General features: G+C 44.0%; 1 protein-coding gene across 1 annotated transcript in view; it reads left to right on the top strand.

Annotated features, from left to right (window-relative positions):
• PCSK5 (proprotein convertase subtilisin/kexin type 5) overlaps positions 1 to 24,822 on the top strand; it is a 1,619,480-nt gene that overhangs the window by 1,556,300 nt on the left and 38,358 nt on the right. The window contains exon 36 of the mRNA XM_069625842.1: positions 23,634 to 23,817. Within this exon, the coding sequence (XP_069481943.1) occupies positions 23,634 to 23,817 (184 nt within the window). The remainder of the gene's footprint in view (positions 1 to 23,633; positions 23,818 to 24,822) is intronic.

A 24,822-nucleotide genomic window follows, 5' to 3' on the forward strand; every position in this document is an offset into this window, starting at 1 on the left:
CGGATTTGGACTCACCCCAGCATTTAGAGATGCCCGCAGTGGACCATCTCCACGCTGTTATTACACAAGCCTTTAAAGAAGCAACCATCCATTTGCAAAAGGCTAAGGAAAAATACAAAAAGGATGCGGATCAGCACAGAAGTGAAGCTCCTCAATACCAAATAGGGGACCAAGTATGGCTAGCCACTAAGCACTTATCACTCAAGGGGACTCTGACCTTTAACTCCAGGTATTTGGGACCTTTTTCTGTCAAGGCAATTATTAACCCAGTGGCCGTCAAGTTGGACCTACCTGCTCATATGCGAATCCATCCCGTCTTCCACGTGTCTCTTTTGAAGCCAGTGCAACCAGGAACTAGGCTAACCACTCCACCTGAACCTATCCTCATAGACGGGGAGCCCGAGTTCGAAGTCAAGAATATTTTGGACTCAAAAAGAGTGAGATCAAAACTCTTTTACCTAATTGACTCGAAAGGTTATGGTCCGCAGGAAAGGTCTTGGGAACCTAGTGACCACGTGCATGCACCTCGTTTAGTGAAGAGGTTCCATCGGGAATTTCCAGACAAACCACGGCCAAGGGGGAGAACGACTTTAGGAGGGGCCTTGAGGGGGAGTGCTGTCATGATGCCTGCCCCCGGAAGACCAGACCAGGCCCAGCAGCCCCGGAAGCAGGCATCATGCCACTTGGAGCATGCCCAAAAGCCCCAGTTAGGGGCTGTTTGGGTGCAGTCCTGGCGCCTATGGCGCCAGGCTCATAAAGATAAAGTCAGTCCTGGCGCCATGGGCGCCAGGCTCATTATTGATAACTTACCTGAAGCAGACCATGCTGCATACTCACCTGAGGCAGACCATCCTGCATGAAGACTCAAGCCAAATGAGGCTTAGGAGGGACTATTTTACTGAAGGGACTATTTTGTTTCTTGGGTGGGGCTGTGGAAGAATACTTACCTGGATCTTCTTCCATGGCTATTTAAACCACGCCCGGACAGCCACACGTGCTTCACGTTATTCTGCTTGCTGCAGCGTAACGCTCACTGTGTTTTCAGCAGCTCCAGTCTTCAGCCACGCCCGCTTCAGTCCTGGGACTCCTGAAACAAGAAGAAAAGAAGGATAAAGGTTAGAAAAGGAGTTTTAACTTTAATCCTTACCTGAATCCTGATCCATTTCGCCACGGAACTGAAAGACAGAAGTCTTTGAAGCATCGCTTCGCATTTCTACGGCGCTGCGCTGAACTCACCTGCTTGGCGTTACTTCAGCATTCCATCACGCTCTCTCCATCTCGCGGCCGCCCTCCGACACCTAAGGAGACAAAGACAGCAAGGTGAGCAAGGGGAGAAAGCAAAGACAATACAAGTTACCCCCCACAAAACTTACCTGATTTACCACGGGGGTCTCACCACAACTCGGGTCGGCACAGTCAACTCTGCTTCATCGCCGTACCCCGGCCCCTAAGGGGAAAACCACAATAGACTTACCTGAATCTTACCAATTGCCATTTGGAAATCTTCGAGTGGATTAATCGGCAACCTGCAAGGAATCGGACAGAGTGAAGATCAGACATTTGAACTCTTATGAACAATTGGACTTTAGAGTCAATACTGAAATTCACCAATTCCTCTACGCCAGTGAAGTAACTGGTCATCAATGCGCCCCTGCGGTCGACGCAGGATGGAGAGCTCATCCTTCCAAACCATCAGGTGAGACTAAGGAGGGGATATCAAGAGTGATCTGTGGGAAGACAACGGGAGTGGGGAAGGTGGGTTGACACTCAATTCCACGGGTGGTTAATTCCTCTTCTCCTTTGCAGAAGAATATTCCTGCGAGCCAGACAAACTAGGCTGAGCGGGCCAGTCCAGTCAGTCATCTCGGCGCTACACGTCACGCTGGTGGAAACAACAGCGGCTCAGTTCCGGTCGACGCCCCCGTGGGAACCAGGTGAGCGTAACACAGAGACAAAGGGAGTGGCAGAAATTCAAGTCATGTTCTGCCCCTCCTCTCAACCATACAAATTAACGATAATGAGCATTGACGTTAATGGAAGACGTAGAAGCCTTATGCAAGGCTTTTACGCCTTCCATTAACGTTACTGCTCATCCAGAAAGAGCACCTTAGTCTCAATCCATTGCCCTCATCTCACTGGGCTCTTTAACCTCTCTGTCTTTCCGCTAGACTCTTTGCTGCTTCCATAAAATCTGCAACAATCATTCCTCTACTGAAGAAACTCTCTGCTGATCAAACGTTCCTGGAAACTAACTTCTCTCCCCATTATTCAATTGTCCTTGAGCGGTGATGTTTGACCAGATCGCTTAGTACCTTGAAGGTAATGGCCTTGGAGATCCACTTCAATCTGGCTTCCGTAATAAACACTCCAGCGAGCCTGCACTCATACATGTCTCCAACTTTCTCTCTAATGCTCACAACTCTCTTCTATACTCATCCTTTGGACCTTTCTGCTGCTTTCAATAGGATTGATCACTCCTCTCTCCTACTCACTTACCTTACCTTGTGTTTCACAAATGTGCTCTTGCTTGGATCACCTCCTACCCGGAAGGTTGATCCTGTAAAATCTCTTGGAACTTTCGATCCTGTGACCACACCCTCTCCGTTTCGTTGTCCCCCAAGCATCAGTCCTTGGACCACTGCTTATCTCATCCTTTGGCTTCCACTATCACCTTTTTTGCTGATGACACTCAAATATGTTTCTCCTTTCCCTTCTTCACCCCAGTCATCTCAGAACAAATGATGAATGTCTCAATGCAATTCATCACTGGATGGCTCTCTGCTGCCTCATGCTGAGATCTTCTAAAATGGAAGTCATCTTTCTCCCAGCTTCCAATGCCACCCTTATCCTCTCCCCTCCTATCTCCTTCCTGCCTGACCTAATTTCTCCCTCGCACAAGACTCCCAATATTGGGGTTTCTTTGAGTTATTGTACAGGCACTCTTTGTGGGTATGTCTCCACCGTCTGTAAATGTCTTATTATAAGTCATTTCTTATCGAAATTAACATCCATTTTCTTCAAATACAAAATACAATAAATGCAAAGGAGGAGGAGGTAAGGTCAGGAGTGATTTTGAAGGAGGTGTAAGAGGAAGGAAAGGAGGAGGTCATATTTGTGTGGGAGTGGAGCCGGAGATGACAACAGAAGAGGTAAAGAGGGAAGAGGTAAAACGTGGAGTAGATTGACCGGTAGTGATACTAACAGAGGATTAAAGTGGTAACATCTGGAGTGGGGTATAAAGCAGATAATGGAGTGGAAGGAAGGAGGAGAGAACATCAGAATTGATGAGAGGAGGTGCTATCAACGAAAGTAGAAGGAAGGGGTTGCCAATGTCTTGGGTGGAGAGGAAGGAAGTGTTTATAGAAGAAGTGAAAAGAAAGGAGGTGGGAACATCAGGAGAGATTGAACATAATGGAGTCATGGTTGTCTAGTAGGTAGTAAGATCAGAAAAGAATTGGAAAAGAAAAGATAAGGTGGAGGTGACAGGAGTTGTGGGCAGGGAGGAGGAGACATCACCAAAGTCAAGGAGTGAGACAGAACCAGGTATAACATCAGCAGCAAGTGCTACAGGGGTGGTGAGGAGGAGGCGCAGGAGACCTTGGTTCCACTAAGTCTGTTTGGAAGAACAGGGCCTAGTCAGCTAATATATCCATGGTCCAAAGTGTCAGGTCGACCCTAATAAGCCCAGAGTGTGGAAGGAGGAAAGATATGGGGTCAGGGAGAGGGTGACCAGTACAAAGAGGTGAAGTTAATCTCTGTAAGGTTTGGCCATCCCACTCAATTGACCCCTTTACAGCTCTCCCTGCCATCTATGACCAACCACTCGGGAACGGGGGCGTGGAAAGCATGTGTCTAGAACCAACCAAAGAAAAGATTCTGGAAACTATGAGGCAACCTCCCTGGACTTCAAGAGACTTAGAAAGAGGAGAGTTTGGTCAGAGCAGAGGGAGGCGGTTTAACATTCTGAGAGCTTTGAAGACTGGGATTATGATACAAGAGTCAAAGAGGTCTGACAACTGCACTGGGCAGGAAAGACATTCAGGTGGTGAAGACCATGACTACTTTGTTTATTACCTTTTCATTTGTAAGAGAGGTTCCCAGTCACTTCTCTAGTTGATCATCTGTACAGAGCCCCAAACAAATCTGTGAAACCAACTGCGTAGTCTTGACATCCTTCTTACTCATCCACAGTCCTCTATGTGACACCAGTGAAAAAGAACCTCAACAAAACAGGAGGTATTAAAGAGATGCTCAGCCCACATCTGCCACAGAAATCCTTTGGCAGATAGTAGAGGTTTCAAAGTAATAGCCAAGCTGGTGATATATCCCTGGCCAGTAAAATCTAGGTAAATGCATAGTCTTGTGTTTTAGCAATTAGGTGGGAAGGAGCCATTTTGCATGCCTGAGCAGGTACTAACAGTGTGCATCAGGTAATCCCACCTATCCATTATTCTCCCCTCGTTACAACAGGGCTCATTTTGTTACAAACATGGGACCTTGTTTCTATACTCATTCTTGTAGAGGAATCTGTAGCTGAAAGGTACTCTGTAAGTAGGGACCATTCCACTCGGTGACAGAAAAGCCAGTCTCTCTAAGGGGATCTGAGAGGATCATGTCACAAAACACACAATGATCAATGAAAGGCCATATATGATATGTTTCCCAACACCTTTTATTAGGATTTGTGAAGGAAAGCAATTGCATCACGTCCAAGAAAGTGCACAAAATGCATCTTGAACATGGTCGGAATAGTTGTGCTCTATGGTATGTGTAAGTGTTTCTCAGGAAGATTCAAAAAGTCCAAAGGAAAAGGTCTTTCAGTTCTCATTAGGAACCGGTCTTAGTCCTTCGTGGCAACTTAGCATAACAAAACCGAATGTGGGTATGTGCTGCATTAAAAAGCAAACAGTCTCAAAGAAAAATGACTTTCACCATCTTGTTGTTTCAGTCCATATCACAGTCTCTGGTAATGTTATTGTTCATGTTCTTGTATAGCTAGAGTATGTTGGGCGGAGCACCCCCACAGGTCTCAAGTCTGTACTGGAGCCTTAGACAATTCTGTAGTTTCTTTTGTGCTGCAGCTGGCCTTGAACTGAGACGCAGAGTAATAGGAATGGAGGAGGCCATCCTATGGTATTTAAAGACACTACCTTCCTCCCCCATGTCCCGGCTCTTTGGACTTCTTACTCAATCACTCTCTCCTCCACAATGTCATGCCAAAAGCTCATGCCAGGGGGACTGTCTCTTGTTTCTTCCTTCCACCTTTATACTCATACTTCTCCTATAGATTCCTCATGCTTGACCCTGGGTTCATTCTTCCACCACTCCCAGGCTTTGTCATTGTGTATTTGCTTGGTCTCCTCCTCTCCCTCCTTCTCTTCTTTTCTTGCTGTTGTCGTTCTTTCTTCTTCCTCTCTCCCACACAGTGGTAGCTGGTGAATTGCTTAATTGGAGTGACGTAAATATTTCCCACAAATATGCCAGAGTGACCAAGCGTAGCGAGTGAGCCCAAACCATCCAAGGGGATTTCGATGGGGTTTAGCCCTAGAGAAACCTTTTTTAAATAATGGGTTAAAATGGTGCACTACACATCACACTTTCTGTGAAAAATTGAGTAAACAAGCCAGTCAGTTTGCAATTGGTTTTGTAGAGTAACTCCTATCCAGAAATGCAATAGATACAAGTCACCAACAGTGCTCAGGAGCATTTCTCATTGGATTTTCATGATGCCTTTGCCCACAGTATATCAGTATATGCCAATATAAAACCATGTTCACACTGACTGCCCATACATGTCCATAATGGCTACACCAATATAGGCCAGCATTCCTGTAGAAAAACATACTCATGTTTGCTTTGCACATAATGCCAGTATTGGTACTATAAGAAAACACGTCCAAGCTGGCTCTGCAAAAATATGGCAGTATCCCCACTTAAGAACATACTCCTGTTGACTTTGCCTTTAAAAATGCTATGCTACTATAAAAAAAAACATATCTGAACTGGCTGCTCAATGTAGGCCAGTCTAGAAACACAATAGCACTTATTATGTTTGCTTTAGCCTTGATTACCAGTAAAAATCCCATTCCACAGTAAGAAATAGATAGACTGGCTGCACCAAAAGGCCAGTCTAGCCACGTAGTAACACTTTACATGCTTGCTTTATCATATGTGTCCAGTAAATAAAATGTTTTGGCACACTAACAAATGACTATACTGGCTGCTCCTAAATTCCAGTCTAGGCACGCAGTAACACTTTAAATGATTGCTTTATCATATATTGTCACAACCCGAAGAAGGGAAGGGAAGGGAAGGGTATCGACAGCCCCTCCCAAACCACAGAAGCCACAGAAGACAAAATGTATACAACCCCTCCCACCATGGTTACTGTTGATTGTTTGGTAAATTAGTCACAAAATCCATGGAAACATTTATCCAAGGACCTGCAGGAGTTGGTAAGGGCTTCAACAGCCCCATCTTCTTTGAATGATCAGCTTTACTTTGCATGCACACCTCACAGTGCTGCAGGTAGTTATTTAGAGATTCCTTCATGCCTGGCCACCAGAAATGTTTGTTTAACATACCTTCGGTCTTTCGTTCTCCAGAATGATCCGCAACGGTGTGTTATGACACCAATGAAATGCCCTTTCTTGCAACTCTTGCATAGGCAAGTATAAACGCTGTGCATGGTATGCCAATACGTTGCGCACAGTTCATGATGGATGACCTGCCTCCAACCCTGTAAATCCTTTCCCAACAGGCTGTTTCATACTTGTTCCAGAATACCTTTAGTTACTGGCCAATAATCTTTTTCAAGGGGATTATCACTGTGTTTTCTAGTCGAGCTACCTCTTGATGTTGCTGCCTAGTCAAAGCATCTGCATTCCAATTCTTGTGGCCGGATCGATAAGTCACCACGAAGTCAAATTCACTGAAGTAGTGTCTGTTACCACCACAACCTGATGACGAGCCCCCATCAAATAAGGCCTCCACTCTTGGAAAGCTGCTCTAATAGCTAACAATTCTTTGTCCGTTATTGACTAGTTTTGCCCGCACCCTGTGATTTTCCTGGAGAAAAATGCCACCAGATGAAGAACTCCCTCCTGATCCCGCTGTGACAGAACTGCCCCCACTGCTTGTCTAGACGCATCCGTCTGTACCTGGAAAGGACTCTTTAATGCAGGGTGTTGTAATACAGGTGCTTTAGTGAATGATTCCTTCAGTTCCTGAAACGCTGCCTCAGCCTCCTTCCCCCATGAAAACTGCGTGTTCTTCCTGAGCAACTGTGTAATGGGTGTCACAGTCTGTAAAAAGTTGCTAATAAACCATCTGTAAAAATTGTCAAACCCCAGGAATGCTTGCACATCCTTCACACACTGTGTTGATTGCCAATTAGTTACTGCCTGTACCTTCTTCTTTTTATCCAGAACTACCCCTCCTGGAGTCAGTATGAAACCCAAGAATTCCACTCCGTCAGTATGGAACATGCATCTCTCCAATTTTGCATATAGTTGATATTTATGAAATCTCTTGTGCACTGCCCGGATATGACTAACATGTTGTTCTGGGTACTCAGAGAAAATCAAACTGTCGTCAATGTATAGTCCCTTAATGCTGCCTGCATAAAATGTTGAAATGCCCCACGAGCATTGCATAATCCGAACGACATCACCAACTACTCAAACAATCTGAACCTAGTCCTAAACGCTGTCTTCCACTCATCTCCCTCTTTCACTCGTATCAAATTATATACTCCCCTCAAGTTTAACTTAGTGTAAATCACAGCAGTTTTTACCTGGTCCAAAAGAACCGAGATTAGAGGTAGTGAGAAGCTTTTCTTTTTTTCTATTTTCTTTTTAAAGTTTATGAAAAACTTTTAAAAAAAAACAAATGAAAACAAAGACAATAAATGAGTAATATAATCCACCAATAAAAAATCAAAACAAGCAATCAGCATATAACCTATATCATCTAAATAGAATCACACATATTTCATCATATACTCAAAAGAGAATAGCTTTCTCTATTTGGTCTTTAAAATTCTTCGAGTCCACTGCTTGTGATTGCTAATTCTTCCTCTAATTGTTCTAAATAGGCTATTAATGCAAAATTCAACTTGTTATCATTCCCCTCGGCCATCAAACAGCACCATTCCTCTCCATTGAGGGAGGATCTTTTTGCTATTTCACCTCCCAAATGAATCGTTCTTAAAAGTCTGAGACTGCTGCAATATAGGGTTAGATGCTTCAGTGATTCCTCTTTCTCTTGACAAAACCTGCAGCAGTTATTCTCTTTTCTTTCCTTACTTCTCATATTTACTATTTCCTTGGTTTTAAATAGGTTTAAACGAAATTTCAGGAAAGTTTTCCTTTTACTCGCACATGGGAATCTTTGTAGGTAGGTAGACAATTCCTTGCCCTTGTCTCCAGAGCCACATCTTTCATACATTTATGCATCGTTCTTTGCTCTGCTGTTTCCCTCCAATCTTGATCCCATATCTTTTCCTTTACACTCACCGGATTTTGTATTATTGTCTCTAAATGTGTGTTTAGTTGCCTCAAGCAGAGCCCACACACTTCCTTCCATCTGTCAAGTATCGTGTTCGATGGTTCATTTTTTGACATGTTCAAGATTTTAAATTGCGGTATTTGCTCAGCACCAATCACTTTTCTATACAAGGCTAGTGTTTTCCACAGGACACTTGTGCTAATCGAGCTTAACCCTGGCTCGTATTTAATACAAGCAATTGGTGTTCCTCTTGGCAATTTCAGTATTTTTGACCAGTAGGTGTTCTCACACAATGACCATTGACATTCTCCTCCAAAAGTTACTCAGTATCACTTTGGTCCTATCGAACTCCATTTCTGGCTTCAATATATTCAATATTTTTTTTATGATCAACCCCTGTCCAGGTAGCATATTGCATTTCCTTTTGATTTTTTGAATCATTGAATCATCCGTTATCTGTGAGTTGAGAAGCACTCCTAGATATTGTTTGGTTTGTACATTTTATTTGGTCTTTGCCAATTGTCCATCTAAATGATTTCTTCTTTGTGCACTTTGCTCCTACTAAATTGTGCATGACGAGTATTTCTGTCTATGCAATGTTTATAGATAATCAATTTCTTTCAGTGTACATGTTCAATGCTGTTAGTTTGCACTGTAGTCCGATAGGTGTCACATCTAGCCGGACAATGTCATCAGCATATGTTATGTAGCTCAGCCTACTCCCATTGATCTTCGGTGGGAAAGCTCTCACTGCCTCTATGTTCTCTCCTATGTCCGCAATAAACTGATTGAACAAAGTTGCTCCCAATGGGCAGCCTTGTTTAATGCCTCGAGCTGTTATTGCGTTTGAAAGCATTCCTTTTTGATTACCTTTCACTTAAATTTCTGTATTTGAATAGAGCTCTTGTATTGCGCTCAGAAAGCTTCTTAGGCATTTACAATTTATTAATTTGTGCCGCAGAAGCTCGCGGTCAACACTATCGAAGGCTGAGCTATTGCAACAAAAGCTAGATATAGTTTTGTTCCCTTCTTAATGGCCTCCATTTTCAGCAGATTTATCAGAAATACATTGAGCCTGCAGCCAACACCTTTGGCAAACCCTTTTTGGCGGGTATCTGCCAATCCTGTATTGCCAATCCATTTTGTTAATTGATTCAACAGTTTGTTGCAAATACCTTGCCTATTATGTCCAAGAGCGCTATTCCCTATAATTTTTAGAATTCATTCTTATTCCTTTAAAAAAAATTGACACAATAATAGTGTTCTTCCATGAACTTGGCAGCCTTCTTTCTTTTATGATGTTTTAAACAAATTATCGTAAAATTCCATCCATTCTTGTGGGTTCTGCTTAATTATCTGGTTACTTAACCCATCAGGTCTGGGCACACGTGATGTACTTAACTTACTGATGTTATACAGTATGTCTTCTCTCTTGATTTTTATTTCCCAGGGTTCAAGATCTTGCACCTGTTTACCTTTCTCATTTGTTTGATTCTTAAATAGTCCTGTAAAGTGATTTATCCAGTTTACCTCTAACACCATGTTGTTCTGTCTGGCTTCTGATGGTGTTTCCACATTGAATCTTTTCGCCCCCAGATCTTCATCATTTCTTCAGCATCGTTTGCAACATGATCTACTTATGTGTTCGTAGCAAGCATTTGTAACGCGACTTAACTCTATTTATTTCTTTTGCTTGATCTATTCTTTGTATGCGCTTTATATCTCTAATGATCTTTCTTAGTTCACGTTTTGTATTCACAATTACAGGATCGTACACATGTTGTCACTTATATCCTGGCTTTTTGTCCATAGCTCGAATCGGTCTATATTGCTGCAACAATGCTCTATATTCATTTAAATCTTTCCCTTTACTCTGTTCATTGGCCGTCAGCCTTTTTGTTAGACTTATGATTTTTCCCTCGTCTAATCTCAGTCCATTTCTTCCAGGGACTACAGTCACCTTAGGACTCCATATTTCTTGAGGATCGCCTTGTAGTCCATCTATTTTAATTAGGACCAGATGGTGATCACTTTCTGTCATCTCTATAACCTCAAGCTTACTGATTTTCTTAGCTATTTCTTCTGTGGCATAAACGTAGTCCAAAATTGATTTGCGTGTGCCACGTTCCCACGTAGATTTGGGGGGATGTTGCCAGTTGTATTACCATTCAATAGTACTTTCTCTCCCACCTCCATGTCTTCTTCCCATGCAGTCTTTATTTTGCTTGAGGCTTTGTTTTCGTAACGTTCTTGATTTTCCATATTGGTATCCTTTAACGAGATACATTCCATGTTTAGATCCCAACATAAGACAATGTTTATATCTCTTTAATTACTCCTCATTATATCTATCAATTCACATATTTCATCCAGCATTGCCCACTCATCTGTAGCATTATGTATATTAATAATATTTAACATATACTTTGTTTTTCTATTTGATTGTTGACTTTCAATCGTGGTAACTTGGATGTATGGGGATGAATTTCCCAAGCTTATAATTCAAAGGACTTTTTCTATTTTAACCATTTTTATAAGACCCGCCATCGGCCTCCCTTTCTGCTGTTTAATCGCCAGATTCCAGGCGATTTCATAACCTTCCACAATAAGCATGGTTAAAAGACACGTTTCCTGCAGGCAGATTATGTCAAGTGTTTTCAGGCTTGCTGGAGTTTCCGTAAACAAATGATAAATCCATGGGTGTTCCACGTGCCCATTTGTATTACTGTGTCTTTTTTAATTTCTTGGCATTAACTGTCTCATTGCATGTTCAATGACCTGGCAAGCCAACTCCAATTGCCAGGTTTCATTGCCGGATTTTCTTCTCTATTTTTCTCTTGTTGCATTTTCGGTTGTTTATCACTACAATCAATTGTGATCTTAATTTGTTTTATTAGGCTCGCCATTGCATCATTACTCCCATCACTTCCTGATTCTTGATCATCACTTATCTTTTTTACTCTTTTCTGTGTTTGCACAAACTTATCCATATCAAATTGGCCTAGTTTTTGTTTCATTTTTGTATCTGTCATCTCTGCATTTAGATAGGTAAAATCGCCTATTGATGTCTTCCTAATTACATCTCTTCGAATCTCTTTTATTTGGAAACCTAACGCTCTGTATTATTACTCATAAAAATATCTCGAATAGCCTTTGAATATATGTGAAGTAATACTCTATCGCAAATTCCTTCTTGCACGAATACCACTTTTTTAATGTCTTCAGAGGTTATTGATCTCATTTGGGGAGTAAATATTTAAATAGTTGCAGGACATTCTGACGATTAAGGATTAGCTCATCATCCACTTTTTCACTTCTTTCCAGCAACATATTAAAATTTGTATCGATTTTTTTTTGTCTTCTGATCTCTTTTTTTCGGATGTCACTGGTTACTTGCCTGTTATCATTTCTCCATGTATAATCTCCATTTACTCTGTTGTCCTCATTAGGTCTAATGCTCAGAATGCCTTTGTGACAGAATTAAGGCTTTGTCTCTTGTTTATTACCATCACTTAGCCATGCTCTTCCAGATGCTTGCATTATTTGTTTATCTTCTCTGTTTGCCTTACTTATAATTACAGCTCTTTGAGCGTCAAGCGTCTGAAAAATGTATTTAACATCTTCCTCCTCCTTTCCAGTTGGCAATACCTTCTTTTCATGTTTGGGTGAATTAAGGATGATGCAAGTTCTTTTAGTAGATGTTCCACATGCTTTTTTGTGTGGATGCTCAAATGCCTTCCATAGTCCCTTCTCTAATTGCGGCTCAAGTACGATCTGCTCCTCACAATTTACCTTCTGTTCTTTGAGTTCTGCTTCGCTCTCTGTCTCATTAGTTGACAGATTAGCGAGATCTTCCATTATTTTAAGTTCCTCGGCAGATAGAGGGTGTGAGCCTTCAACTTCTGTCTCTTTCACTGGGGGATCTAAGACTTCTCCTTCTGTCTCTTTTAATTGAGGATCACTATTCCAAACTTGTTGCTCAAGTCGTAGCACCTCATTGCTCGATCCCCCCGTATTCTTCATTGGATCCGTGTGAATTGTTACGTTTAATGATTTAATATTCCTTAAGAATTTACAGGAATTCTTTGCATTAATATTCTTGCGATTCGACATATTATTTTGTCTGTTTCCCTGCTGTCTTAGTTTCTTTTGTCCTCTGACAAATTCTCCTTGTTTGAAGATTGCGAATGTTTCACTTCCAGTTAGTGTCCGAGGTTGTTGTACCTTACCTGGTGGGTTGTTAGTACCCTCTATATTTGTTGATGTGGAGGGCTTCTTCTGACTTTGTACCTCCTTATGGCCTAAAACCGTCTGGACAACGGGCTCCTGAAGTGAACTATCGTTCTTTCTGTTCATCCCTGTATCCTCTGTGCCAAATTTCCACCACACCACTTTCCGGGACATTTCTGTTTGGGTTCTGATGCTCTCCTTATCTGCTTCTTTCTGCTTCTGGATCTCATTTGTCGGTCCCTTAGCGGTACTAAATTCAGCCTAACCCAGAGTTCTCACTATGCTTTCCTTAGGTACCTTTACTTGTTCCTCATAGTTGATCTGTTGTCTCTTCAGAGTCATGAGGGCTTCTTTTGCCACCTCAGCTTGTCCTCTGCATTGTTTTTCAGGGAATCTGTCAATAAATTAGTCAAGATTTCCTTTTTTTTCCAAGTCATTATTCACTTGAGATGTCATTCCTTGTAATCCTCTTTCCATATTTATCACTTTTGAGTTCATTAACGCCATTAATGTGTTTTGATCTTTTAGGTTCTCACTCAGTTGTTTGTATAGCTTTATTAACAGCGCCACAGCGATGGTCAGGGCCGATAGTAAATTTGGTCGTAATTCATTTATTACTTGTTCCACCTATTGAAAGCAGTCAGGTAATATCCTTGGAGGCCTTGGTGTTTTGATTTTATCCACTTTTGGCCTTCTTCTTCTTATTTTTGGAAATTCTCTCTCAATAAATGAGGAGTCCAAAGAGGTTTCTTCCTCAGTGTCTGTGTAGTCGCTTGTATCTTTATCCCTCTTTTTTTTTTTCTTCATTGCTTGATTTTTTGAGGTATCTTGGTCATGGTCCGTCATTCTGGGCACCTCAGTAGCAATATCACTTTCACTTTGCTTTTGTGAGCAGCTGATAGTTAAATTGGGGCTTGGGTCTAATCGTCTGCGTTTTTGTGACTATGCAGGATTTGTTCCTGACTGTGTCTGTTTTTAACCTCTGCCCCTTTATTGCCGTCTTGATCTTTGTCACTGAAATACATATTCATTGTGCCCAATTGATGCGCCCTTCCTGAGGTCTTATTCATTAAATTTTGTGTTGCATCAGAGACTGCCTTACTTGTACCTAGTGCCATGTTGATTTCCATTAGGTCTTTAATTAGTTTGTCAACTACGGCAATAGAATTACGCCTTTCCAGTCTCCCTTCTCCTTCTTGCTCTTCACAGGTGCTTCTTTGTATGTTATTTAGGACCAGCTGTGGATTAGCAAACACCTCATCCTGTCCTTCCTCCTGTATTCTCAATAGCGATAGCGCAATTGCTGACATGTTAGCTTCACTCTTCTCACTCTCCAACATGCATTGCACATTTACTTTAGTCACTTTAGTCACTGCCTCTAAATTGTCTCGCTTCTCCGACCTCTTATGGTCAGGACGTTTAGTAGGCTGACAATGTTCAGAGGGACTTAATTTTGTTTTTTCTACGATTAACCAAGTCAAAAGTCTCAAGGAAGGCACAAAGCTCACTGAGACCTTTTCTTTCACTCTGAGTACATCAAACGGCACCGAACTGTTAGTAGCAGGGATCATCAATGCCTGCCTCTCAAGCGTCTCAAGCGTGACAATTCCCACCGCTACTTTTCTATCATTTGCAATGCTCTTTTCAGCATTTGTGCTCTCTTCTGCATTTGCAGTACGAGCTGTATTAGTCTTTTCGCAGGCAAATAATGTTCATTCCACTTGTTTTTCACTTACTTGATAACATGCCGCACAACCCACTGCTGCTGATTCCGATTGCGTCGCAGTCTCAAATGAGTTTGCCTCATGGTCAGCAGGGGTTCACTTTTCTTTCCCTCTTCCTGCTTGAACTGGAGGGATTGATGCAACTCCATCCGGCAATGGTGCTCCATTGTGCTCCCGGGAACACAGTAAACACACTCTCCACCCTCCGCATCCGGGGGAGGGTTTATGTAGCATGTAAGGTCTGGTGCAGGAGAAAAAATATAATAATAAAATAAAACAGCTTTCTGCGCAGCAACAGCGGGATCAGAGCACTGGCACAGTAAACACACTCTCCACACAAGCGATTTTTAATAGTGACCTTACTCAAGGCTCTGCAATCAATACAGGTCTTTAAAGTACCCTCTTTCTTCAGTACAAGAACAGGGGAGAAGATACCGGAGAATGAGAACTCCAAAATAAACCCTCTCTCAAGCATTTCATCCAAATACTCTCTCAAATGTACATTCTCCGCCTCAGTAAGTGCATAGATCCTACTATACGGAAGCTTAGCCTCAGGCTCTAAATCAATGACACAGTCGTATGAGCGATGTGAAGGTAATGCTTCAGTTTCCCTTTGTCAAAAACCTCTGCATACTCTTGATATATGCCAGGAAGGACCATCTCCACTGCCCAAACCATGTAAATTGAACTAACCCCTTACACCAAAAATGTGGCTGGACCATCTTGTCATGTAAATGTGTTTGACAACATTCGTGTTTGAAAACTAGTGTCTGCTCCACCCAATCAATTGTGGGGTTGGGTTTTACCAGCCATGGCATGCCCAATATTAACCCAAATTGGGGTGCTGCAATTAAATGAAACTCAATCTCCTCCTCATGGCCTGGTAAACACAATATGCGTACTGGTTGTGTTTGTACTGTGACTGGACCTGTTGTCAATAGTGACCCATCAACCGTTTGTACTACCTCCGGATTTCCATTACAAGCCATCGGTATTCCCAACTTGTCGGCCAACCGGATATCAATAAAATTACCAGTCGCTCCTGAATCCACCATGGCTGGCACAGTTTGTTTAGTTGCAGCACAAAATAACGTCACCAGAATGTATAAATGTGAGGCCTTAGTATGCACAGTGTTTGCTATCATACTGGAGAGTTTATTCTCAATTGGGCTCGACTCCCTTATCCCCTCTAGGGCCGAGTCAGAGCTTTTCCTGTTTCCCTCTTGTGTTTGTCTCCTCCCATCCCTCAATTTGGAGTATTAGGACAATTCATAATATAATGTCCAGGATTGCCACAATATATCCATACATTGTTTTGCCTCCGCTTCTCCTTCTCATCATGAGATAATGGCCCTCTAACACTCCCAATTTGCATGGGCTCCCCCTCCGCCTGTCGTGCCCCGACATTCCAGCTGTGCTCTAAACGTACAAAGGGCATTGTGTCAGGCTTTCTCCTTTCGCCCTTTCTCGCAGCCATCCAATGATCTAACCTGAGTGCCAAATCGATGAGTGTGGAGCAAGACGTCGAAGTGGATCTACCGGTGCTATATCGTCCTGGAGCTCATCCCTAAGCCCTGGTAGAAGACCACAGTCTGCTACTGTTCTGGCCAATCTGTCTCAATTATGAGTCTATTGAAATGTGTCACTATGCTACCAAATCCTTCGAGCCTTGACATAATGCTAACGATTCCTTGTCCTGTGCTAATGACACATGCCACTGATTGAATAACCTTCCAAATTCTGACCTAAACAAGTTCCAATTGTATAACATGGGATCATCCTTCTGTACCAAAGGCATTGCCCAAGGTGGTGCATCCCCTGTCAAGTAAGAAATAACAAATGCTGTTCTAGCTTGTGTACTCACAAATGCCACAGGCTTCCATAAAAATTGTAACTGGCACTGAGTTAAGAAAGTCATATATTTCGTTGGGTCTCCTGCAAAACGTTCCAGAGTAGCCAACAGAACATTGTTTGGTGCCTGAACCACTACAGTGGATGCCCTACGAGATGTAGCTTGTGAAGTAGAGGGCCCAGGACTAGGCAATGCCGTTCCCTGAGCCACCAACCCATTCACTTGAGCCTTCAAAGTGCTAGTCTCCTGCCTAGAATGAACCAATTCTAATTGAATAGCCTGTAATGCCGTTAGAACATCAGTTAAAGGTGGAGAAGCCGCATCCATTTTGGCTTGGGTGGTGTGAATATCCCCAAATGGGGGCTGACGATTATGTCACAACCCGTAAAAGGGAGAGGTATTGACACCCACTCCTGAATGACAGAGCCCTTATGTATACAACCCCTCCCACCGTGGTTGGCACGGGGTTCCTGATTCCATGTAACAGGTAACCACGAGGCAGCCAGTGGGGGGGAGAGGGATTAGGGAGAGGTTGTGGATGGGTAAGGGGATTGTAGGGAAACCGGAGAGAGGATTAGGGTAACCAGTTGTATAGGGCAGGGGAATTAGGAAAGAATATCTTTAGACACACAATCACTCTTATTTGTGAATCTGTGACAACCTGCACACGCCCTTATCTCATGTACTTTGACCACCTGACATTTCTTCACAGACTTGACTTCCATTCTAACCTCTCCTGTACAATACATTGGTATTTGACCTCATACCCCATGCAAGCAACATAAAACATAACAGTGGCATGGACAATGAAATGACATGATGAATTGGTGAAATGATAACATATACAACATATAATGAATGTCTTGATCAGCATTTACCACATCACTCAGTACACCTTGTTTCCTCCCCCTCCATGTGTTCACCTCGCACACGGAGGATATTAGGCAACCATAACTTTCCTGCATCGGAGCATGCGTAAGTTACCCAGCTCTACACATATGTGTTTACAAACATGTTCCACACGTGTGTGCCCCACATCAACTTCTTTTTTGTAACACAGTCACTTATTTCCTAACATTGCCCCATGATGAGTTAATGCCCTGTGTATTCTGAGAATATGCTTAGCATTTAACAGGGCCACCTATCTGAGGCTCGGGATCCTCCAACTCTGACTCTGCTGGCACCGCACCAGTTCACAGCAACTCTCCCGTCTCACTGCTGCATCCCGGGAAGCTGCAGCCCAGGAAGCAGCCCGGGAAGCATCGCTGCCACTGCCTGGGAAGCATTGTTCAGAAGGATCACTGCATTCTCATTGTCCGAAAGAAAACAAATGCTCCACGCTTCTCCAGGAACTTCAGCAACACACTCCGCCCGTGCCTCCAACCGTCAATCACCAGCACCTGGCCTGGGCGGAGGTGTACCTTATAAAGACAGCCCTGCGTGCCGTACACCCCTTGCAATGACGCCCAGGCTTCTGGGTAATGTAGTCCAGGGCTCTAAAGTATGACAGCACCAGGGCTTATTAGCTTTCTCTTGGTGGCTACGGCCACAGTGACAGTAGCATGCCTCCACACTCCCAACACATATGCCCAGTAAATAAAATGTTATGCCACAGTAAGAAATGGCTAGACTGGTCGCCCCAAATGCAAAATAAAATCCTTTGATGCATGTCCAGCAAAACATGCCATTGATGCTGTGTCCCCTATTGCAAAAATCAACTCCCTGTTTCAGCGCACAAACACACGCACACGTAAATTTAGACAACATTCACTCAGTCAATCGCACACATCATTTACCCATTCACACATGCGGCCATACATCAAACACTCACTCATGCACACTGATTGCATAATCATAATTCGTTTAAAAAAAATTCTTACTTGCATGCAGCCCTTGTCTGGACTCTGCTCCACACCAACGCCTCCACGAAAGCCCTCCAGGTCCTGCGCAGCACGAACAGGAACGCGAAAGCAAAGAGTGCTTCTTGGTACCTACTCATGCGCGCAGAAGCCAGAGCGCTTCTGAGGCTCTGCCCAAAATGTTTGTATGTGTCAGTGGTGCAGGAGCCCCTCCTTGTACATACAAATATGCATCCCACAGCCTACATCCCCAATGAGCCATGCAAGTCTAGAGAAGCAAAATGCCCCGGCTTTGCATAGTCCATTGGAAATGCATGCTTCGGAAACTATATTGTCAAAGGAAAACACATTTCCCTTTGACAGTTTAAGCCAGCCTAGGAGAGCTCTCTCAGCTTCAACAAGCATTAGCCGAGGGAGTGCTCAGTGTTTCCACTTGGCTGGTGTGGCTCCTCCATGATGAAAGAGGGTTCTGGCTGGTCAGCGCCCACTTACCCATTATAGAATAGTCGCCCCTGCTCCCACGCTTGGTGATTCACTGCTTCACATCTCCACTCTAATTCCCCTTCGCCTTAGATGTCCCATTACTGGTCACCACCTTCTTTTTAGCCACCTCCTCCTCAGGTACATTTATAGTATGACCCTGCTTCTATAATCCCTTCTCTGTTGTTCCTCTCACCACCCCCTCCTTAACTTTGCTGATCATCACCCCCTTCGACACCTCAGCACTGCAAATAGAGCTAATTTGATTTTTGTTTCCAACTTTCTGGAACCTTCTATCCCCAACTTCATTGGTTTCTCTGTCCTCACCTTCCTGGGTTCTACTCCCCAGACTCCTGAGTAACTCTCGCAATGAGTTGTGTGTCTGATTCTCCCTCCCTAGCCCCCTGATTTTCTACCTCCTGAGCCTCTTGGGTTTCTCTTTCCCAGCTTCTCGTGTTTCACTCTGTGAAACCTCTTGGATTTTTCTCTCCCAAATCACCCAAGTGTCTCTCCCCTCTTCCCATATTCCTGGGTTTCTTTCTCCCCAGCCAACTCTGTTTTTCGCCCCACAACTTCTTGGGTCTCTCCCCACAGCTTCCTCAGTCCATTTTTCACCAGCCCCCTAGGTATTTCTCTCCCGACCTCATGTGTCTTTCTTTCCCCAACCTCTTGGATCTCTCTCTCTCTCTCCATCCCCCTCCCCCTCAGTTTTTCTCACCCCCACTCTCAGGGTCTTTCTCTTCCAGGACCCAAGGGCCCTTCGCTCTTAGGCCCCCTGGGTTTCTGATCAGCCTCTTTTCTTCTTATCCCAAAATCGTGTGTCCGGCTCCTCAACATCCCGGCTCCTCAACATCCCGGGTCTCTCTTCTTGCCTCTTTTCTCCTGCTGTGGCTACTTCTGCACTCTTCACCATCTGTCCCCAAATGAGTTCCATCTCTGAACGCCCCAATCCTCCTTTTATGTGGCCTTTTCCCCAGCTTCCAGCCTCTCTCAGAACTAAGGTTGCTCAGGTGTCCCCCCCCCCCCTATCCAATTGGTCTAAAGATTGTTTGATGGGTCCGCCACTAGGGATGGCTTGCAGTTTTCACATGGGGCTTGTGATTGGATTGTTCCTGCCCATTCAGGGTCCTTTCTAGGTTTTCCAAATCCAGGTTCTACCGTCAAGTAAAATTTGCTTAGCGTAATTGGTGTGATGATTATGTGTGTAGAGACCTTGTGAAGTGGCTGGTTAACTGCTCTTTTTTCCAACTTAGTTTGTGTTCTGCTCTTTCCCCTCTGTACCTCTGCACCCACACATGGAGAGTTCAGTGTGCAAGTGTTACCGGCTTCACGTGACTGACCCACATAACCAGTTCCCTTAAAGGGGCAGGAGCCTTCTTTGAGGCGTTAATAAGACAAGCTACTATCTCTTGTTTGGGTCATGGTGGGGGTCCAAAAGAGATCTTCCCCACAACGTCATCACCTGGCTTGGGGCACCACCCGGCCCCCTTGATAATCCAACCATCCACCAATAAGGACTTGCAAAGGACTTTTCCAAAATGGTCATCCTTTCTCTCACTACTCTTCTGTCCTCCTTCTTGATATTTCCCTCCTCCAGCTCCATATTTCTGGCTCATGCTTCTTTTCTCTTTCCTTCCTCCCTCTGCCTACACCAAGGTTGCATCTGCCACCTCCTTGCGAACTCCTTCACTCTTCTCCTGACATTTCTACTCTTTATATTCGGGGTCAGGTAAACATTGGATAACAAATTGTTTTGCCTGGGGCCAGCTGATGTTGGGAGCATGTGATTTGTCTATTGCAATGTAATCCTTCTTTCACACAGGAGGGGCAAATACTAGCTTGGTTCCTCTTCAAGATGATAAAAATGAGAGCCGCCATCCTGGAGAGCGGTGGCCCTGTAGGTATGGCAGTTCTCCTCTAACCTCTCTTTGGGTAGCAGTCTCCATTATCTAGTTCACGGACGGCATGCTCTTATGTGTGTGTTCTTGATAGCAGCCCTAATTGAGCCTATAGTCCTAGCTCATGGACCACTTTGGCCTCCCATTTTTCCTACAGCCTAAGATTAATGGGCTGACTATCTCTGGGCATGTTTTTGCGGGACAGGTGAGCAGGATGGGGATGGGAAAGAGGCTCTGAAGCATACACTGTATACCTCCTCCGGCGCCAGTATTGCAGAGTGGTTGATGTTCCACAATCCCCATAGTATCCCCTCCCCCCAGCTTTTCACATGTGGCTTTGCCACAGTTGTATGTGGTGAACCCTGATTGGGAAAGAAGCAGAAAGCTCTATATGGCGATGCTTCATGTTCTGCCCTCCCATTAGGTCAGGCTAAAAAGGGGGTAACAAATAATCAATTATTCGATTCGAAAACAGAACAGAATTCAGGGGAAAATAATTTGTCCTCAACCAATCTACTTCGACTGCTGGGTATGCCATTTGCATGACCCGGGCGCCATACATAATCCAGCGTATCAGAAGGCTATAGTAGGACATCTGATGACCATGCTCGAAGACCAATTGATGCTGTGTTGGGTGACACCAAAACTAGAGGTTTTGTATTTTGCCCGCTACAGCAGGGCATCTTACTGTGTTTTCCTACACCTCGTATGTCCCCACAACACTCTAAGGTGAGGAGTCCTCATAACAAACATGAAAGCTACCGGCCGGGTGCTGTGATAGGGCTAGTTATACCTTCTGGTGAAGAATCTGTTAATTAACTTGAAATAAGGGAATTGATAATGGTTTCTCCAGAGGCGAGGATGCCTCACTTGTTAGGACTGACACATGGAAGCAGTACCCAGGGTGTAATGTTTCGTTATGGGTAGTGCAAAATATCTGTTGATTTTTCAATTTCCGCCGGATTATGCTGCCCTCAGAAACTATTATGCTATGCTGTTTTATGCTATAGGGTTTTTATGATGCGCCAAATGGGCACTGCAGTGGGCTCAGAGCGCTTGGCTTGTCTGGAGGTTGGTGTACTGTGCGCCCAATCAGGGTGCCTTGGTTATCCAGGCCTTGCACTGCAGAGGAGAAAGGAGTAGGGAGAGAAGATAAGCAGACAAGAAAGGGGGTGAAATGCGACAGACCTAGCAACAGGGTGATGTAGAAGAGGGAACTAATCTTTTGTGATAAATTGGGTGCTTGTCGATCCATTAAGGTGGACCACAGAACGGTCTTGTAGAAAGAATGCTTTGCTCTTTGCTTGTTTGGGATAAAACAGGTTGTCTCTGTGATGCAGTTTCTAGGAGCATTCGGTAGTTAATAACACTTGGTGTTTGGCTTTGTGATGGGTTTCAGGTGTGTCCCAGATGGTTAGTTAAATCATGGTTGTTTTTCGACCGAGGATCGATTTTTACATGTTTTCACAGGGCAAACTCTGGAATAGTAATTTGGGACTGCCAAGGGCAGCCAGATGTGGCCCGGTCTAGAATGGACTGTGTGAATGGTTAATGTAGATAGCTAAGTAAAGAGTAGGACAGGCTGCTATGGATCTGTGGAAGCATTCTAGGTTATGTTGAGAGACTGACATCCAGAAAGAGGGGGGACTAGAGAGATACTCTAATAATAGAGTGTCTGAGAGTGCAGTCGCTCCACAGGTTAGCGTTCCGGTCCTGGTGGCTGTGCGTGTTGCATGGCTTTTCCACTTTGCCTGAGGTAGAATGACAGAGTGTTTTCTGATTTCGGAGCCAGATACCTGCCTGCCCAGCCACGCACCCACACTGCCTCCTGGCAACCCCTGCACTTGGGTCTGTATCTGCAACCCTACAGTCCCCTTCCAGCACCTATCAGACATCCATTGTCTACACCTTATTCTCGCACTTACCAACTGCTAGCCACACTACCTGTTGTTCTATCACGTGTTCAGCACTTTCCACTCCCCACTGCCCTCTGCATTTTCTCCCCTTCGCTCTCCCCTGCACTTTCACATTCTCAATGTCAATGGGCCTAGTAAGATCATTGTTTTGTCCTCCCTTGTTTCCCCTCCCTTGCATCGTCGCGCTCTGAAACACTTGTGTATGGGCGCGATACAAATAAAATATCATATCATAAAGAAAAAAAAGAATTTCTCACTCTTTTTTCAATTGTAGAACTGCAGGCTAGTGGGATTGCATTACAAACTGTACAAAAACAAATTAATTTCTTCCAAAGCGGACTCCCAGACCTGGGTACCTTGTTAGCAGCAGGAGGAATTGCGATTTGAGTAGTAGCTAGGCAGGTAAATACTTCACAAACACTTTAAAAACCCGGTGGAATTACTTTAAAACCTGTGGAAACTCATTTAAACCTGTGGAAATTTGCACCAAACAGTGACCCCCCTGGACAGGCATTTTATGAGCAGCACAGAGACATGCATTTAGCCCAAATATATCCAGTTACTTCCTTTAAGGGGTTTCCAGAAACTGGCAGGGTGGGCATGCATGCTTCTGTGTGTTTGGTGAAGGCACAAAGCAGACCTGGGTTGCAAGTGCTAAACCTGCATGCGATACTGCTGCACTGCTGATAAGGAGCTGATGCATCTACTGCTGAGCAACCAGACTGATTTGTACTGCTTCCATACCGTAGTGATCCGTATAAGTGTGTTGTGTTCTATGAGGCTGTAGGGAATGATGTCATGCATGTGGAACCTGGCGTACTGGGAGCTCCTGGAATGACTGTTGGGACACTTGGAGAGAGACAGAGGAACCTGAAGGATGCTTATATAGTACACTACTCCCCTACTTCATGCCATACATGTAACTAAGTGGTAATAAACAAGCATTCCTTTGATAATATTCTTGGGCTGGAGTGATTCCGGATTCATCTGTTATTTACCTTATGACCGAGGGTACTTCACATACAACACAGAGGGATAGCAGGGAGTCAAGCATTTTGAGTTCTAATATTCCAGTTCAAAAAGCTAAGGGTACCATTTCATTATTTGCCAAACATCTGTCGTATTGTTACAAAAAGACGGGTTACATTTGTTGTTTTTCTCTTCAGAAGCCTAACCTGCAGTGTGGCAGCTGCCATGATTCCTGTGTGGAGTGCAAAGGACCTGGAGCCAAGAATTGCACTGAGTGCCCCGCCTCGCACCTGATCTATTTTGAGGAGGGACGCTGTGTGCCATGCTGTACGCCTGCCTCAATGGAGCCCCAAGAATGCTGCGATTGCACTGAGAATAATGGTAGGCTTGAAACACGCGCCCTTCTGTCCCACTGTGTGGTTCTCTGCCAGTCTGGTGTTCCAATCGTGCAACATAGACTCTGCCTTACATTATATGAACGATGGCGTGTCCCCATAGCGCACAACCCACAATGAATCGGCCTTTTAGGACCGCAGAGCACAGAATGACCAAGCACACTGGGCCCGGGTGAGAGAGTTTGACATTAGGTCAGTCACTGGTGCTATTCTTTTGCAAATCAACATTGATGCAAAGGAGAAAGTGAAAATCGAAATTACTTACGTCTAAAGTGCCTTCTTGAGGTTGCCTGGTGAGTTGCCTGGCCTGTGTGTATTTCTAGGTGTCCCCCGCACGTTCTGAATTGGGTGAAGGGATTTTGTGGTTGTTGGTTGCAGGCAAGTGGCCAGTTTATGTGAAACCTTCCCATTGAATGCATAGGCTGGTGGTTCTCTTCCATCAGTGTAGCTGTGCCCTGTAACATGGAGCAACCATGCGTGGTAGGCGGGTGATAAACTGTTCTGAAGTGCAGACTCACTGCTAACCTCTTGTAACTGTGTATGTTAAATACCAATTCAAAAATCGCTTTGCTGTCTTCAACAGAGCGATTTATGTGAAATGTTCACAGATAATTAAGTTTCAAAATAGAGCTCTTTAAATGATGCGAATAGAGAAATATACATTCTGTATGAGTAGCAAAATGGCTTACAGCAGCAATTGTATTGCTCAAAGCATTTGGTGCTTATCTGAAGTAGTGTGTCACAGAAGACCTGCGGGGAAAAGCGCAGACATTCGTGCATATTTTCTCCACATCTGCTCACTTGGAATCCTGGTTGCACGAAACGTCTCTGCAGGAACCCCGCAAAGAAGCTACCATCTGGGGTTCCCATCCAGCCCAGGATCAGATCATTGCAATGGTTGCAGACTCACTCACACCCTATGACGTGTGGGCGCGTATCCTGATGTGATTTGATTATCATATTTTTATTGCGCGAGGATGAAAACATTCAG

This window comes from Ambystoma mexicanum, chromosome 6p (genome assembly GCF_040938575.1).
Source record: "Ambystoma mexicanum isolate Mex_15411 chromosome 6p, UKY_AmexF1_1, whole genome shotgun sequence".
Classification (NCBI taxonomy): Eukaryota; Metazoa; Chordata; class Amphibia; order Caudata; family Ambystomatidae; genus Ambystoma; species Ambystoma mexicanum.